The sequence below is a fragment of the Saccopteryx bilineata genome, chromosome 1, assembly GCF_036850765.1.
Source record: "Saccopteryx bilineata isolate mSacBil1 chromosome 1, mSacBil1_pri_phased_curated, whole genome shotgun sequence".
Lineage (NCBI taxonomy): Eukaryota > Metazoa > Chordata > Mammalia > Chiroptera > Emballonuridae > Saccopteryx > Saccopteryx bilineata.
Window position 1 is genome coordinate 87,709,324 of NC_089490.1, and position 17,727 is coordinate 87,727,050.

At 54.5% G+C, this 17,727-nt stretch overlaps 1 protein-coding gene across 3 annotated transcripts in view; it reads right to left on the reverse strand.

Moving 5' to 3' along the window:
* Positions 1-657: 657 nt before the first annotated feature.
* The window catches only part of CACNA1I (calcium voltage-gated channel subunit alpha1 I), a 107,354-nt gene continuing 90,284 nt past the window's right edge, over positions 658-17,727 (reverse strand). For 2 of the 3 annotated variants that reach the window (XM_066257479.1, XM_066257469.1), the window contains 13 exons: positions 16,860-17,052; positions 16,130-16,281; positions 14,579-14,688; positions 13,825-13,958; positions 13,047-13,117; positions 10,874-10,952; positions 10,142-10,263; positions 9,323-9,670; positions 8,933-9,076; positions 8,409-8,531; positions 7,695-7,860; positions 5,898-6,094; positions 658-4,883 (listed from right to left, as the gene is read on the reverse strand). In XM_066257479.1, the coding sequence (XP_066113576.1) occupies positions 4,278-4,883; positions 5,898-6,094; positions 7,695-7,860; positions 8,409-8,531; positions 8,933-9,076; positions 9,323-9,670; positions 10,142-10,263; positions 10,874-10,952; positions 13,047-13,117; positions 13,825-13,958; positions 14,579-14,688; positions 16,130-16,281; positions 16,860-17,052 (2,445 nt within the window). In that variant the 3' untranslated portion in view covers positions 658-4,277. Of the gene's footprint in view, positions 4,884-5,897; positions 6,098-7,694; positions 7,861-8,408; positions 8,532-8,932; positions 9,077-9,322; positions 9,671-10,141; positions 10,264-10,873; positions 10,953-13,046; positions 13,118-13,824; positions 13,959-14,578; positions 14,689-16,129; positions 16,282-16,859; positions 17,053-17,727 lie in introns of all 3 variants that reach the window. The other variant, XM_066257459.1, reaches the window with a different exon arrangement.

Genomic DNA, 17,727 nt, shown 5'->3' on the forward strand with positions numbered 1-17,727 from the left:
GAGCATGGCAGATTCCGTGGACTTGGCCAAACTTTCAGGGAGAGAAGCTCTCGTTCACCTCGGGTCTGATGAACAGGCCTGAAGCCAGGACTTCTGGTGACCACTAGGAGAGGAGGGAAGCAAATGTAGAAGGAAGCAGAGACAAGAGGTGGGGAGAGACAGTGTCCTAAGTGATAACAGGAGCCCTTGATCCAACTGTACCTGAAGCCAACACCACTTCAGGGCTCTTTAGCTACTTATTTCCTTCTTGTTTCTTTCTTTCTCTCTCCCTTCCTTTTCTCTCTGTTCTATTTTTTTTTCTTCTTAAGCTCCTTTGAGTTGGGCTTTTGTCCTTTGCAGCCAAGAGATTCCTGATAATACATATAATATGAATTCAGGAAACAGTGCCAAAGATAAGTAGGTTATTATTATCATGTGACCCTTTCATCCTGGTCCAGCATCTTAGCTACAGAACCAGAGCTTCAGAGCCAGGCCCTGCCTTCTCCCCAGCCCAGCACACCCTGACCCCCAGCCATGAGAGCACACTCAGACACCCAGGCCTTCAGCCTGGGCATGATGGAGAACCCCACCTCTGGGGAACCCCCCAGCTCAACACCTACCTGCAGAAAGAATAGCACAGGCACACAGAAAAATTTTGAAATAGGTTTCTGGGTTTTTATTCAAAACAACACTGGTGGCGGCTCCCACTTGGTTTCTCTATGCCCAGGCCATCTGGACAGCAGGGACCAGTGCCATCAGCAACTAGGAGGGAGGTTCATTCACACCATAGAAACTGTACAGCAACTGGGAGTGTGGTAGTCACAGCAGCAGAGCCAGGCCGAGGGCTTCCCAGAGGAGGCAGTCTCTGCCTCCTCCTCAGGCTGCAACTCATCCTGGCTCTACCAGGAACACTGATTATTGCACAAAGACAAAAAGAGTATGTGTATCTGGGCTAAACAACGGCTTCTAAGACCTCAAGCCCTTACACAGCGCAGCACAGGGGGCCAGAGGCGGCCCTGGAAACAGAAGGCTCCAGGGAGAGGATCTGGGGAGGAAGACAGGCAGACAGGCTGATACTGTGCACACTTCATCTTTTGGGATGCTGTCTGGTGCAGAAGGGTGGGCAGGAAGCAGGAAAGAACTTTGGTTGGGATAGGCCACAGCCTTAGCTGGTCTTAGGTCCAACTGTGCAGATGCCAAGGTATCTGCCAGCCACCACTCTGCAGAGCCCTGCGAATAGACAGTTTGGTATGATCCACACCAGAGTCCCCACTCGCCCCAGGGCCAGCCCTGTGTGGGTTAGGTTAAGTTTGTGCTTTTGTGATGGACAGGCCATAGGATCAGGAAGGGCAGAGGGGCCATTCACCCAACCGTATCTATTTCAGCTTGTCCTAGCCAGCCAATCACAGCTTCTGTGTCCTCCAGGGCCTTAGAACAGCATTGAGTCCCTCCAGGAACCAGATCCATCTCCCATGACTCCCCAGGCAAAGCTTCTCTCCTCTAGGCTCAGCTAGGCCCACCTCTACACACACCCTGCTCTGTCTTGCCCTCTCACCATTACACCTTCACTTAGGTAAGCCCCTCTGTCTAAATGGTCTTCCCCACATGTCTACTTGTTTTGGGACCACAAGGTTTGGGGTAAAGGGATGGTTTCGTATCAGACACATCCGGGATGTGTTTTCTGCCCAGCCACTTATAACCCAGTGACAAGGAAGTAATTTCTCTGTCTGTGCACACTGCTTGGGGGCACCGTACATATTAAACAGGATGATGCCTGTGCTCAGAAAGTGGAAGCTGCTGACCATTGTCAGAATCTGTCCCCCTGAACTGATGCCAAGTTACCCAGTTAAGTTAACCCAGCCAAGTGAACCCAATTAATTTCTTCCACGTGGAGGTCCCCCTGCCCTTCTTCCAGGCTCCAGTACATGAGTCCCTAGAGGAACGCACTGACTAATGTGTGTGCTGCTTCCCTTTAACTTCAACTGCTTGGAACCCCATGGTGCTGGTGGGGAAGGCAAGCAGAGCCAGACAGGTCTACCTTCATCCTCTTCCCTCAGTGCCCATAATGAACAGATCAGCAGGGAAAGGGAGGCCAGCCTAAGTTCTCTGGAGCAGCAGCTCCAACTTGTGCCCAGCCTCCCCTACCAGACATACAGCCTTCCAGGGGCAGAAGGTGAAAAGACCACAGGTCCACCTGTTCCCCAAAGGGGAAGACCCAGCTAACCACTCATCCCGAAGGCTGCCATCCCAACAGGTAACCTAGCACTTGGGCAGGGTGTCTGTATTCCACCGAGGCCCACCATCCACACTTCAGGGTAAGGAGAGGGACACTCCAGGGGTGCAGATGCAAACCCAGGTCTGACTACCATGCCAGCCCAACTCCACAGTACCAACAGAGGCCCTCTATGGGGCTCTGCCTTCTGAACCCACCCTCTTTGAACACAGGCTGATTTTTCACATTCTAGGTAGTCTGGTGTTGGCCTCCAGGGATCCTCCAGCCTTTTTGCTTCCAGGGCTCTGAGGGATCCTGGGCTGGCCACTCTGCCTCTCCAGACCTCAGTTTCCTCACTTGTTATGTTGGCCTGACCACCCTTCCCCACCCCCACCCATTAAGGAAAGGGCTTTGCAGGCCACTAAGCTTAAGTCACGCTCCTCCTTCCTTTGCTACTGTACTCAGCCCCAAAGGGTCTCCATGCCAGTCTGGGAGACACCCGGAGCCCGTCCAAGCAGCCCACTCCCCCACACTACTTGCTAGCCTGGACTGAAAGGCAAGTTCTTTAAGGTCAGGGTTTGGGAACAAGGACAGGCCCACCTGGGCAGGGCCCAGCCAAACCATGTGAGATTACAAAGGCAAAGGGCCTGGTTATTACTTAAGTGCAGCACGTCCCAAATGTACAGCAGCTCCCATCCCACAATACTGCTACCATGTTCCCAATCTTCTTTAAACTGTCCTATCCACTCACTTTAAAAAGTTTAGCCTTGACCTAAGCAATATGTTTGTGAAATCATGGGTTCAGTGTACTGCCTTTTTCTTAATAAATACTGAAATAAATGCATAACTATTCAAAGAAAAAAAAAATGCCTGTCTGCAAACCCGTTTGAGAAGCATTGCCATAGTGAAACCTGATCTGCAGCTTGGGAAGGTGGGGGAAAAGAGACAGGTTTGGGGAGAAGCTGAGGAGAGGTGGCTGGTCCCAGGGTCCAGGAAGGTGCCCCACCCCTGCTCAGAACCTGTCACATATGCTTTACCCTGAACTCCACTGGAGGGAGACAGTTGCTCAGGGGGCAAAGGGGAGCACAATCTCCCAGAATACTTGTGGCTCAGGGCCCACTTGGAGGGTAAAAGGCCACACCAGCACAGATCAGGCAGTACCCTTAACCTTACAAGCATCTCGGGGCCTGCTCAACCCCCTTCACTGTTCTCTGTCTTCTACTGCCTCCATTCTTGCCCTCAGCTTCTTGGGGCAAGACCATAGCAGACCCCACCCCAGAAAGTGTCCACTAAGGCAGGGGCCTCCCGGGGGCAGAGCCCCTTCCAAGCCTCAGAGCTGCTTTCCACCCACACCCCAGCCCTAAGAAAACACACTATCACCCCGGATTTTTCTAAAGAAACACATCTACCAGGTTGCCTAAGAGTTTGTGGATTCTGGGTGCCTACAAAAGACTGTTCATACAAGTAGACAGTCAGGAACAACAAGACAGACACATCAATTCATGGGGAAGAGGGTGGGAACTTAGCAGCATTTCTTCATTAAAGCACAAAAACACACCCTGAATGACACCTCTTTTTCTGTGCCTGTCTCTGGGCCTGGGACCCTCAAAAACCTGAGAGCCTTTTCCTAGCTATTCTAAACCCAGGGGAGACACCAAAAAGTAGGGGTGCCAACACCCCAGCAGATCCATCTGCCCCAGGGCAGGTCTGGTCTGGGTCCTAATAAGCATCAGGCAAAGAGTTGTCTGGGCCTGCACTCCCCAACTTTAGCACTTTCTGGAAGTCATAAGCTCTCAGTAAAAAAAATAAATATATATATATATATATATGTCTGTCTCTCTTTCTATATATATGCATATATATGTATACATGTATCTGCATGGGAAGGACCACAGCCAAGCCACATTTGGGCCACATCTGGACCCTGTCTGGGCCTCAGCCCACCCGGACCGGTTCCACCCGAGCCCGATGGCCTGGCGCTGGCTGGCCCTGCGAGGTTCCCAGGTTGTGAACCAAGTATTGCTGTCTGCCCCCTGGCTCCTGAGGTAAGGACGGTGAGACGGTGGGTGGCGCGGGCCCTCGGCCCTCATCTCTTCCTCTTGCTCGCAGCGTCTGCGGGCTGCAGCTCGCCGCGGGGCTCGGCCGGGCCCAGCGCACCCTTGCTGCGGTCCGCGGCCCAGGAGGGGCTGCGGGCCAGGCCGGGGGGCCCGGCGGCGGCGCGGGGGCGGCCGGGGCCCGCGGCCAGGCTGCTGGTGCTGCTGAACCTCCTGGCGGCCGGGAGCCCGGGCGGCGCCGGCGGCGGGCAGAAAAGGGAGGTGAGCGACAGGCTGCTGAGGGTCTCCGAGTGCTCGCTGCCGCCGCCCCCGCCGCCTGCGCCGCCGCGTCCCGCGCCCTCCTCGTCCGACGGGTCCATGGAATCGTGGTGGGTGCAGCCCGGGCTGGTGGAGCCGCCGCTGCTGTGGCTGCGCTGGTGCGCCCGCAGCCCGCGCCGGCTGAACAGGCCCCGGCCCCGCAGGCTCAGGCGGCGGCGGGCGGCGGGGGACAGGCCGGCCCGGGGGCCCGGGGCGGGAGCTGGCGGCCCCAGGACGCGCCGGGGACTGTCGCTCAGGGTCAAGCTGTCCTCCAGCGTGGTCTGCAGGCTGCCCACTGAGCTGCTGCGGCTGGCCTCCAGCGACGTGTCGCTCCCTGTGGCCTGCGGGGAGACACAGAGTCAGGGGGCCACCCAGTATCCCCCACTCTGTCCATCCAGCAGCCTGCCCATCTCAGTGACATGCAGCCATCCAAATCCCTCAGGAACTGCCTTCACAACACATCCAGCACCCTGCTGCTTCTCCCCATCTGAGCTGGGTGGCTCTCATGACAGTCACCCAAGTAACCTCTGCAGTGGTAGTCAACTTGGTCCCTACCGCCCACTAGTGAGTGTTCCAGCTTTCATGGTGGGTGGTAGCAGAGCAACCAAAGTATAAATAAAAAGACAGATTTAACTATAGTAAGTTGTTTTATAAAGATTTATTCTGCCAAACTTAGCGAAAATCTAACAAAGTACTTGCTAAGTAATTATTATTATATGCTTTAACTTGCTGTAACTCTGCTTTATAAATTTTATAAAGTAAAGTTACTTCCTTACTTTATAAATCACCATTACTGTGGAACTGGTGGGCAGTTAGAAAATTTTACTACTAACAGAGATACAAAAGTGGGCAGTAGGTATAAAAAGGTTGACTACCCCTGAAATAGACCATACTTTTTATGCATTGGTTTTGGCTTTCATCTCTCCTCTCACACCCCTGGGACATACACACTAAAGACAAACTATAAGCCCCAGGGGCAGGGAGTCTGCATTTTGTAGCTGCTACAGCCTCCAGCCTCTGAGCCTGGCACATAGCCTGGTACAATGTTGGGGTTGACAGCTACTGAGTGAACAAGTGCCTGGGAGAGCTCTGTGTCCAGCCCTGCCTCCACCACACTGCAAATCTGGGACAGCTCCTGCCTTTCCTCGAGCCCTGGTCTGCCACCCACAGAACGGGGTTTTTGGATCTGCGGTGCCCTCTTCATGCCCAGGTGATGGCCAGGCCAGTCCAATACAGGTGACCCTAATGGCTAAAATCTCCCATCCCCCAGACCTGCCTCTCTACCTCCACCTAGAACTCCAAGGCCCCACTCATAGGTCCCCCAGCTGAGGAGTCCAGTCAGGGAGGTGCTGTACCTGCCGGAGGAGGGTGCAGTTGACACTGGGTGACCGCAGGGATGCCCAGGAACCCTGCAGGGCAATCTTGGGGAGGGTCCTGGCACCAGCATCCTTCTCCTGCCCTTTCTGGCTGGCAGACACAGCAGGGTGGAAGAACTCTGCCGGCATGGGTAGGAGTGGGCTGGAGGCCTCCGGGGAGAAGGGGCTTGAAGGTGCTGCTGGAAAGGGAGGAGAGGGCGCTGGGGAGCAAGATCGGGTTGGCGAGCCCCTGCAGGGAGGGGCTGCCTAACAAGCTGGCTGTGAGACTATGGGCAAGTCTCCCGCTCTGAGCCTCCGTGTCCCCACTGTGAGAGATAGTGAGCCTGCCCATGTGATTCCCAGGAGGACAGGCACTAGACAAAAGCACAGCTTTTGGAGCCAAGCAGACCTGGCTCAAGGACCACTGGGTTCCTGCCTCTATGAAATGGGTACCAGCTGCCTCCTTCAAGGGGTGGAGGGAGGTTTTAAGAACCAGAGACAGCTGTGCAGTTCCCAGCCCAGTGTCAGGAGCACAGCAGATGTTATCAGTGCCACCTCCCAGGGCCTGATACCCCAGGGGGTCCAGCCAGGCCTGGGACCCACCTAGGACAGGAGGCAAGGTGGGCACCGTGCTGGATTGGCTGAGCAGATAGAATACTGCTGGATCTGTCTGATCTGCTCCACTGGGGGTGGGGAGGGGTAAGGATAGGGTGAGGGGGCAATGAAGGTGGGCAGCAGGCATGGCTAGTCGCCTCTGCCCAATTTCCTTAGTCAGTGCCTTCTAGGGTGAGGATGGGATGAAGGAATTGGGGCTTAATGTACCCAAAGTGGCTGGACAGCTTGAATGTCCCCAGATGCAATATGTCATCTTATTATTTAAGGAAAATGCAAATAAATGGTTAATTAAAGGGGATGAGATTTCATTCAGTCAGGATGGTTCTTGGGTCCTGGGCCCTGACTTTTGGTTTAGGAAGTCTGGGGTCTTAGCACCTCCAGCTGCCATGTCCAGTCCAGAGGCCATTGATTTTAGGGTAGGTCCTTGGAAAAGTCAGCCCACCCCCAGCTTCTCAACAGTACTCAATGCCAGGCCTCCCAGAAGAGTACTGAGGTGAGCTTAGGGTCTTGGGGACTCTCTTCTGTTGAGATCATCTCTCTGTCCCCTTCCTTAGCCAGTGCTATGAAACCAGACTCCTGTCACCCTCCAAGAGGACTCAAGGTGAAGGTGAGCCCTGGTGATGGACAGGCCAGCTCAGTCCTCTGTCCTGGTACCCAGAGCCGAGCCACAGGCCCAAAGCACAAACATAGGATGCCAAGGGCAGAGCCAAAGGATAAATTCAGGACATTTTACAAAAGGGCTAGTGAGGAGGTCAACAGGCTTTCTGTTGTTCAACATCACCTTGTGTGAAGATCTGTGGGACACATATCTCTCAAATTCAGCTCTAGAAAAACAACTCAATAACGTGGCAGCTTTCTTTCTGCTTGATACTGAGATCTGTGTGTGCAAACCTGTTTTCCTCTTCACCAGAGCTCCCAGGAAGCTCAGAATGGAGCCTTCTCTAGCCCAGGTTTCTGATACAATTTTTCTCACCTCTCTATTATTTGGCCCTTGATCTTTTATCATTGTTCTATCAGGCCTGAAATTCCTATCTTTTATTCTCATTTACCTGGTTCTTTCCTGACTCAATCAATATAATAGTACGTGGGGAAAAAAACACTAAGGAAGAATCTCAACCAGCTGCCCTGAAGCAGTCACCCGAGAACAGGGCTGTGGGGAGCTGGTGGGTGGCTACCCCTCACCTGGGCTGCTCTCATGTTTCAGCCAGGACCGGACAGGGTTGAACGAGATAGCCTCCATTTCGCACAGCAAGTTCTCTGGATCCGAAGATACAGCCGTGTTGGTCAAGGGGAAGAAGCATTCACCCAGGTCCCCGACACACATGGGCTCAGGTGGGTTTGGCTCAGCCTGCAGGAAAAGAGAGGTAAATAGGTTAGGGCAGTGGAGAAGGGGGCAGGGGCCAAGCCCATCACAGCTGCCTTTGTGCTCCTGATCCATAGTCCTTTGCTTAGGCCACTTTCAATGCCTGGGATGACCTTCTCCACACCCTGTCCCCCTGGCCAACAATCGTCATCTTCCAAAACCTGGGTGAAAGGCTCCACCTCCAGAAAGCCTCTCTGATGTCCCAGGCAGGTCAGTTTACCACTCACTCCCCTCTTGACTCCGAGATCCTTAAAGGCAATAGAAGGTTTTCTCATTTAGATAAAAAGTATCTAAAGCAATAAGGAGTGGCTGAGGCCACTGGATGCCATCGTTGGGGTCCTTGCTGAACTTGCTCTGTGACTTCAGGTAAATCATTCCACCTCTCTGAGCCCTACTGCCCTCATCTGACCAACAAGAGAGGAAGGCCTGGTATACAGCAAGTACTGCTTAAATGGTGCACTGGGAACAAGCAGTGTCCTGCTGAGCAGGCAGAGGCCAGCCTACTTGCCCAGGAGCCCACCAGGGCCACTCACCTTGCTGTCTTTAGGGCGAAGTGGGCAGGCTGTGGGGTCCTCGAGACTCAGGTCATCGCCTAGCAGGATGGATGAGGACCTGTCTGAGTTCAGGGAGAAGGCTTCTGTCTCAGCCAGCTGCACCTGCAGAGAAAGGCAGCAGCCTCAAGTCATCCTTGGGGCTGGGACTAGGCTGGCCTGGTCCTCCAGAAAGACACAGGGTGGTGGTCAGAGAGTTTCAGAGATCTACTGGTATGGATGGTATGCCCACCCTGGGTAGGGGCCCAGCCTAAGCTAGGGTGGCACAGGAGAGACATGATGGCATCTAAGCAGCCCAGCCTGGGCTGGGCTGGGTAGGGCTGGGCCAGGCCGGGCCAGGCCTAGGGCAAGAAAGTTGCCATGAGCCATGAACTCCAAAGCTGGTCCACCTGCCCACAGACCAAGTGTCCCTGGAGACCAGCCAGTATGAGCCAAGACTATGGGCAGGTTTCTGACAGAGTTGCGCTTTTGCCTCAGGCCAGCCCACCATAAGGTGCTAGCCTTACCTCTTGCTTGTGGTGACACTTCCTGCAGCCGGCCGGTGAGGAGTAGTGGTGGAAAATGGAACCAGACAGGTTGTCGATGATTGTCAGTTCCCCCTCCAAGGAGTCCTTGATGATTAAAGAGACGCTGTCCAGCCACAGGTTCTCCTAGGCGGACAGGATGGGCAGGGACAAGTGGGATTATCACTGGGTGGGGACAGTGGGGTGGGCGGGGCACAGCTGCCCTCTTGGTTCTCTGCACCTGTGGCCTGGGCTCGACCCATTCACCACAGGGTCACACAGAGTTGAGCAGGGTGGGGCCCCAAAAGACAGGGATCTCTGCCCAAGGTCATCCGGGCTTGCTTCCCTGGCAGCCCCAAGGACCCGCCCTTGGCAACCCTGGTCCCTGCCCACCTGGGCTGGAGAATAGCAGCGCCTGCACAGGCGGCTTTCCAAGTCACCCCCGCTGCCTGACCCGCCTGACCCTCCTGGCCCTCGGCCGGATGCACCCGGGGAGCCAGTGGGCGGCTGTGGGCTGAGACTGAGGCCCTGGGCCATCTCAAGCTCGAGTTCTGCGTCCATCTCAGCATCCTCCTGAGCCTCCTTGTTGCTGTCATCCAGGTGCTTCATGAGCACAGCCACCACCACGTTGATGAGTACAAACTGAGCGGTGAGCACAAAGCTGACGAAGTACAGCGGCGACACAAACTGCAGGCTGCTCAGGCAGCTGCGCTCGTCGTGCGTGCAGTCCCGCAGCGTGTCCTGCGCGGGCGAGGACGGCAATAAGGGCCCCAGGGTCTCAAGGCACAGGCTTCACTTCTGCTTTCTGAGCCCTTCTCCCTCACCGCAGGGCAATGGGCAGGACAGTAAATGCCAGGGCCCTGGCCCCAGGAGGAGCAGTGACTACAGCCCCTGCCCTGGACTATGTGCCTGCAGTCCCTCTGGCCCCGGGTGGAGTCATGTCCCCTAGCACCTGGGCACCGATCTGAGCACCGCATGTAGGGGTGGACAGAGGACCCATGTTGGCTTCATCTGCACCTCACTGTGCTTCTGAGTCTCAGGCAGGGCCCCTAGCAGGGCGCTCTGCTTCTCTGAGCCTTGCCTTGCCTTCCCATTTGCAATGTGGTGCTGGGCGGGCAGACAGCCAGGTGCCCTGACCATCGGGACTGTCACCAGCACCCCTGCTCTCAGAATCCAGCCTTAGTTCTCCCTCCCCAGCCTGCCCACAAGTACCTTCATGATCCCATTCCAATTGTCACCAGTGGAGACCTGGAAGAGCGTGAGGAAGGCCATGCCGAAGTTCTCGAAGGTGGCGTGCCGGCTCATGCCCTCACATGGGTTCTCGTCGTTGCAGACTGAAAGGAAAGGAGGTCAGCTGTCCCACTGCAGAGCCCGCCCCACCTCTTCTCAGTAGCCCCATTACAACCCTCAGAGGTGCATGCGGACTGTGCCCAGCCCACAGATGGAGCAACTGAGGCATAGGAAGGTGGCAAACAAGCTGGGGCTCAGGCTCAGGTGGGCCTGGCTCCACCTCCAATCTGAGTATTAGTTCCAAAGGGAGAGGATAGAGTGGGTGAGGCCCAGTCCCCAAGGGAGTCCTGCTTTCTGGAGTTGATCCTGTGTTGCCCTGGGCATTCTGCTTGTAGGAATGACCTTGGCCCAGGATGGACATTGGCTTGTGGGGCCAGAGGGGGCATACCCAAGGACAGACAGATGGGGGTCTCCAAGTAGGGGTCCATGGCATAGACCCTGGGGGTGTGCACATGGACCCAGGCCAGCATCTCTCAAAGGCTCCTACTCACATGGGAGGGGGATCTAGATGGTGGAGGGCCACCCGTCCATCCCTCCATGGCCATCTGTGGGGGCATCTCCCCAGTACAAAGACCCTGATATGACAGTCTAGAGGGGCTCTCAGCACCCCCCCCCAATCCGGTCCACCCCCCATCCCAGGCCTGCATCACTCACCCAGCTTCCCGAAGAGCTCCACTCCCAGGGCAGCATAGATGAAGAAGAGCAGCATGAAGAGGAGGCCCAGGTTGCCTACCTGTGGAGACAGCAGAAAGGGCTGGGCCGGCCTGGGGTAGGAGTCAGGGGAGGGGGCCTGCAGGCTCCAGGGAACTGGTCAGTCTGTGAGCCAGGGCAGCCGTAACATTTCACCAGGCTCTGTGTTCATGTCTGCCACCCCCACCTGACCCCCTCACATGACCTCCTAGAGAGACAGAGAGAGAGAAGCGGGAGGAGCAGGAAGCATCAACTTCCATATGTGCCTTGACCGGGCAAGCCCAGGGTTTCAAACCGGCAACCTCAGTGCTCCCAGTCGACGCTTTATCCACTGCGCCACCACAAGTCAGGTGGATTCAAGTACTTCACATTCATTAGTTCACTTACTTCCCATTCTTAAGTGAAGAAAGAAAGGTACTGAGAGATAAAATTTCTTGCCCAGGGTCACACCACTAATACGAGGTAGGACTGAGATTCAAACCCAGCCCACTGGCCCCAGGGTCCATGCACAGAATCACTATTCTGTACACCTGTGCATAGTTAGTGCCATCCCATGGATGAATACAGAGAGGGAGGAAAGGATGTCTCAGCAATAATGCCACCTTCTCCATGAAGCCTGCATAGATTCCTCCAGGCAGACTGGGGTTCAGTCTAATAGTGTGAGTGTAACTAATGTGTCCCTACCACTGTCTCTGCTGGTCTGGAAAGTCCTTGAGAGCAGGTACATGGCTAGATTAAGATCTGCTTCCTCAGACCAGCATGGAGCAGGAATCATGCAGGACTGTGGGCCCCAGAAGCCTCCTGCAAACCCAGCCACCCCCATCCCACAGCTCCTGTGGGAGGAAAATGTCCCAGATTCCAAACCTATTTCAAATTTACCATATGCTAGAAACCACCTTTAACTCATGTTATGGATAAGGCTCAAACACATTCTTGCCCTAGAAATGAAATATCTCCTAGACCCCTCAGAAGACCTGCATGAATGAGTCAGAAGACGTTTGCATTAATTGCTGGAAAGTAAACCACGTTAATCACAGCCTCCTAATGCTTTTCTGCTCTGGAGGAGGGTTCCCTTCTGAACTGCTCTACAGGCACACCAACAGTGTCTAATTAAATGAGGCTCATACATTAGTGAAACAATCACTTACTGAGCACCTATGAGGCAAGGTGTGAGGCTGTGGCAGCCAAAGGAATGATGCGTGTGTGGCCCGGGCCACAGCATTTGTTAGCCAGTGTCCACCTCACTTTTACCAGTCCTCCCTCCTCCCTCAGCATGTTCCAGAGCTGCCAGGGCTGCGGCCACCTCCCCGCCCCTTCCCTGCCTCCAGCCTCTCCCTCCGAGGCATTCTCCTCTGATCTCCAGAGCAACCTTCGAAAAGGTTGAGGCCTCCCTTGTCCAGAACCTCCTGTGGTGCCCACTGCCTGCAGGACAAAGCCCAAATGTGCTGCCCTGGCATCAAAGGCATGACCTCGCCCTGCAGACTCCTCCAGGCCTGATCTTCTAACATGGCAACTCTAGCCATACCTCAGAAAAGAGACCCTATTTGCATATTCTGTTCCCTCTGCAGAAAAGACCCTCTCTCTGTCTTTGGTAAATGCTTCCTCCCCACCCCTCAAAGCCCAGGTCACCAGTCACCTCCCCTGAGGAGGCTTCCTTGATGCCTTCTCCCTTTGCGCAGGAGGGAAAAGGCCAAAGTTTCATTTTCATAGCACTTTAGAGAACCATGGTAATGTCCAGGGTCTGCCAATAGATTTTCACACCTTCTCTGATTTCCTTACTTTGTGTCAGGGCTTCTCCTCTCTCCCCAGCATGGTGTAGGCTCCTCACCACATTTTCCTGAGGCATCGGTCTTCCCTACCAGCCTGGCCACTCTTGAGGGCAGAATGTGGGTCCCCTAGGGCCAGCCAAGAGCTCGGTACAGAGCAAGGTTGGAGAGTAGTTGGTGACATTAGGAAGAAAGAGGCAGAGGGGACCTGTCCCAGCTCTCACAGCCCCAACTCAAACTGCTCCTCCGGAGGAAAGATTCTGCATTGGCTCTGGGCAGGTTTAAGGAGACGGGAAGTCAGGGCCTGCGTGCCCCAGGGCCCAGCAAGACACCAACAGGCAGGAGGGGCTGCTGTGGGGAGCGGCTCTTACCTGGGGCAGAGCTTGCACCACCGTGTCCAGCAGGGCCCGCATCCCCGTGGCCATCTTCAACAGCTTCAGCACTGTGTGTGAGACCCAGCCCGGCCCACTCAATGTGACACACAAGGTGTGGACATTGGTGTAAAAAAGTCCAAGAGAAGGAGGGCAGGCCCAGTGGGAACCGAGGGATAAAAAGCGTGTGAGGGAAAAAAAGTGTAAGCGCCTAATTCACCGTGATGTGCCAAAAACGACCATCCAGTGAGTGCCCAGCCTCTTCCTGTGGCTACAGAGAGCCCTACTGTACTCTGAGCTTCTCCACACCCAGCCACCTTGGGACCCGGAGGCAACAGGTGGGTGCAGGTGGAAGGGTAGGAGGCACCTGGGTGAGCATGAGGCAGGAGGTTTTGGAAGGAGTGTGGGACAGCCTTGGTGTGAGAGGGAAGTCTGGGAGAAGAAGGGATTTTTAAGAAGCATCGAGGCCTGTGTGTCCTCATTGGTGTTGGAGAAATGCCAGTGAGGAACCCCGTCTTCCCGGCTGCACTGGGTCCCTTCATTCCAACCTAAGACTGGACTGCATGGGTCGTGGTGTAATAAGGAGGTGGGGTGCAGGGTGCTGTACAGAGCAGTATGTGGGTGAGGGCACGTGAGTGTGTACACACAGGGGCGAGTGCACGTCAGCGTGAGGTCCTCCTGACTTCTGTTCTCCCTGCTCAGCAAGAAGCCCATCGTGCCACGGTCCTCCCCCCCATCATGCCCATGCTCCTGTCCCCTGGCCGTCCTCTGCCCTCACCCCGAGCGATGCGCAGAACCCGCATGATGCGAATGATGGTGGGGTTGATGGGCAGTGCCGCGTTGATCTCGATCTCCTCCAGCGTGATGCCCATGACCGACAGCAGCACAATGGCCAGATCCAGCTGGTTCCACCTGCTCAGACAACATGGGAGGGCACAAGTGGAGAGCAGAGTGAGAGTCACTCTGGTTTAGACACACCTCAGTCCGGAGGCGCTCCCAAGCTCTCCACGCTCTTGCTGTGGCCGGCAGGGGTGGGTGACTATCCTCCTCCTAGTCCCTCCAGACCCCACTAGGTCCAGCTCTCTCTCTGCCCCTGAACAACCTCCAATTCCTCAAGCAAGGGGCTGACCAGGCTAAATAAAATCTCTGGCCTCCTGCAGGTGAGAAAAAATGGGCTCTAACTTAAAGCTCTGAACCTTGGAGCCTGCTGTTCCTTCTGTGTGGCCTAGGGCTAGTCTGTGAACCTCTCTGAACCTTATTTGCTCCCTTTGTAGGGGAACAAAGTGTGTCCTTCTCTGCTTATGGAGTATGGAGGACCCACAGGAGACATGCTGAAGAGACTTAGTAGAATGCCCTGCACACATCAGGTAAGACCATAACTACTTCTTGTTCATGACTGTAGGCAGCACCCAGAGGCTTCTGGCCAACACTTTTAGTTTCCCTCCTCTGACTGCTCCAGGCTTCCCCAGGGATCAAGACTGCTTCCCCATCATGTAGCTCCTATGCTGCGATGGCCTGGCCCAGTCACTCACCGATCCTTGAAGAAGCGCCTCAGACCAAATGCCACCAGCTTCAGCACAGCCTCCAGTACAAAGACAGTGGTAAACATGTAGTTGCAGTACTTGAGGGCTGTCTCCAGGGACTACGAGAGAAGGGTAAAGAGAAGCATGATCCAGACCCCATAACCTGCCCCTACCTTCCTCTAGTCAAAAAGTTTATGTTTTTTAAAGGAGAATTTAATCCATTTGTCTTTAATGCAATGACCAATGGTATCTGCTTTTATTCCTTCCATCTTACATAATGTGCACTATTTATTTCACAGTGCTGTTTCCTTTCCTTATTTCTGCTGCTTTGGTCCAGGTACCCCTCTTTGGAAGCAGTGTTGAGTAATGGTTAATGGTCATGGTTAAGAACCAGACTGCCTAGATTTGAATCCTGGCTCAGCAGTTACTCCTTGTTCACTATGACTCTGGACCTCTCTGGACTGTTTTCCAATCTGTATACTGGGGATAATCATAGGACCTTACCTCAGAAAGTGGTTGTGAAACTTAAACATGCTAATAACCTTGTGCCAGACTGGACTACATACTTAAATACTTAGTAAATGTGAGCTATTATTATTTCAGTTCTTCATTTTAATTTGTAAGTTCTACAACTACTGTTCCTTTCTGTAAACGGTTGCTTTCCTTTTCCCTGCATGTATAACATTCCTTCCCTATCATTTAAAATAATATATTAACTCCTGCCCTAGCCAGGTAGTTTAGTTGGTTAGAGCATTATCCAGATACACCAAGGCAATGGGTTTGATTCCTGGTCAGGGCACATACAAGAATCAACCAATGAATGCATAAATAACTAATAATCTCTAGAACAACAAATCGATGTTTCTCTCTTTCTCCCTCCCTCCTTCCCTCTCTCTAAAATCAGTTAATAAATTTTTAAAAGTTAGGAAAGAAAGATGCTAACTGCTCATCTGGAGGCTCTGCTCCCCTCTCCTTCCCCCCATCTCCGGTAAGTACAAGCTTTTGGAATGTACTTGCCCCTACACGTCCTCACATGCTATGCATGCACACTGCCTGCAAATAGCTGGGAGCTGGTCATCTTCTCCCACCTCTGTGTTTGCTCTCTGAAATCCTACACCTGGAATGTCCCTCCCCCAGGTTCCATGTGCCCAGGCAGCAGTGAAGGCCACATGGCAATCCTAGAATGCAAATCAAAGCTTCAGTCCTGGCTCCACTACTTACTGGCTTGCTAATTGAAGCAGCAATTAGCTCTTTTTTTTTACCTCTCTGAGCTTCAGTTTTTTCATCTCCAAAATCTGGAGAAAATCCTCTCCTCACCTTAAGGTTACTGCGAGGATAAGAGAGTTAAATCTGTAGCAAAAAAGTCGTATTAAACACAACACAGCTTCCTCTCTGGCGTTTCTCTCTCATTCATCTGTCCTGCCCAGCCGTGAGCTTCCTGAGCATAGAACCCAGGATGGGGGACTGCTCAGAGCCTTTGCTGCCCTGTCTCTAGGTTGGGGTCCTGCTGAGGCCCCACTACCCATGGGACCTCAGGCTGGAGGCAGAGCTGGGGCTCACCGTTGGCTGGTTGTAGTGCTCCAGGGACATGGTGACCACATTGAGGCAGATGATGAAGGTGATGAAGATGTCCAGGTAGTGGCTGGTGCACATGGAGTGGATAAGCAGCCGGGTGGGGCAGTAGGTGGCATAGTAGGGCAGCCGCTGGGCCTCTGCCAGGGTGCATGGGGAGTGGCACAGACCATGGAGGGTAGTGAAGGAGGGAACAGAACGCGTGTTAGGAGAGACAGAAAAGGGAGGGAGCAAAGGGGAGAGATGTCAGTCCATTCAGTCCCTGGAGTTAAAGAGTGAGGTCCCCTCCACCTAGCCAGGGGCCACAAGTAAACAAGTAAGATGTGGGGGTGGGTGGCAAAGAGGGCAGGGCACTGATTCTCCCCGTTCACCCCAAACCGTGCCCCTGTCAGGGGCTTCTGGTCTGTTGCAGGGAGGACAGGGGTCCCACAGCTCAGGGTTGAGCATCCAGGCTCTACCTTTGGCCTCTGTCTGGATGAGACACCTGGTTGGCATTGGTGTCACCATCAGACTCCAGGGGGACACAGGGCAGACAGGCAGTGCCACCCAGACAGGCAGACACTGGGGGAAGGGGCAGGGCCGGGGCACCAGGGCCATATCCTATGTTCCTTCCAGCTCCAAAGGCCAAGAGGCTGGTGCCGGGCTCAGGCCTCAGCCCTGGCACCCAGGAGCGTCGTGAGCAGAAGACAGGCCTGAGCCCTTTCAATTCACCACTCACTCCGACGCTTCTTCTCCAAGCGCCGCAGTCGCTTCTCCTCCCGCCGCCGCGCCTCCTCGGCCTCCTGGTGCTGCCGGCACTTGTGGAAGTTCTCCACCACAACGCCCACGAACATGTTGAGTACGAAGAAGCTGACGATGAGCAGGAAGGAGATGAAGTAGAGCAGCATCCAGGGGTTGTGGTTGGGCACGGGCTGCAGGGAGCCAGATGGGGCTGAGGCAGGCTGAGCCGGCACCAGCACCACAGGGCCTGCCAGCGCAGGGGGGGTACCTACATGCTGAGCCTCAATGTGGCGGGAACATTGACAGAGCCTGCCTCCTAGGGGGCTGTGAAGTTTAAAGGAGGAAGCAAGTAGGGAGTGCCCACCCTGGCCTGGCACAAGTGAAGTGCTCAGCGAAGAGCCCCTCCCCTTCCCTGCCTCTGTTGCCTCTTAGATACATACCCACCTGTCTTCTTCCTCTCATCCCTCTCACCACCCACCCATCCACTCACCTGCCCATCCTTCCATCCACCCACTTAATCACCTGTCCATCCTTCCATCCACCCATCCACCCACCGATGTATCCATCTACTCACCCATCCGCTTATCCATTCACCCATCCATCCATCCACTTATTTATCTGTCCATCCATCACCCATCCATTTAGCCATCCATCCAACCATCTATCCATCCACTTATTAATCCATCCAGAAATAAGGCAGCCAACAGAGGGAAAAGCATATCCTGGTGGAGTCTGTGTGTGTGTGGTATGTATGGTGTGTGTGTGTGTGTGTGTGTGTGGCTGGGGTGGTGCACAGGAGGGGTGACAGACTAAGAACTGGAGGAAGATGTCTCCAAGTGTTCTCACTCCCTTCCTAGGCCCAGAAG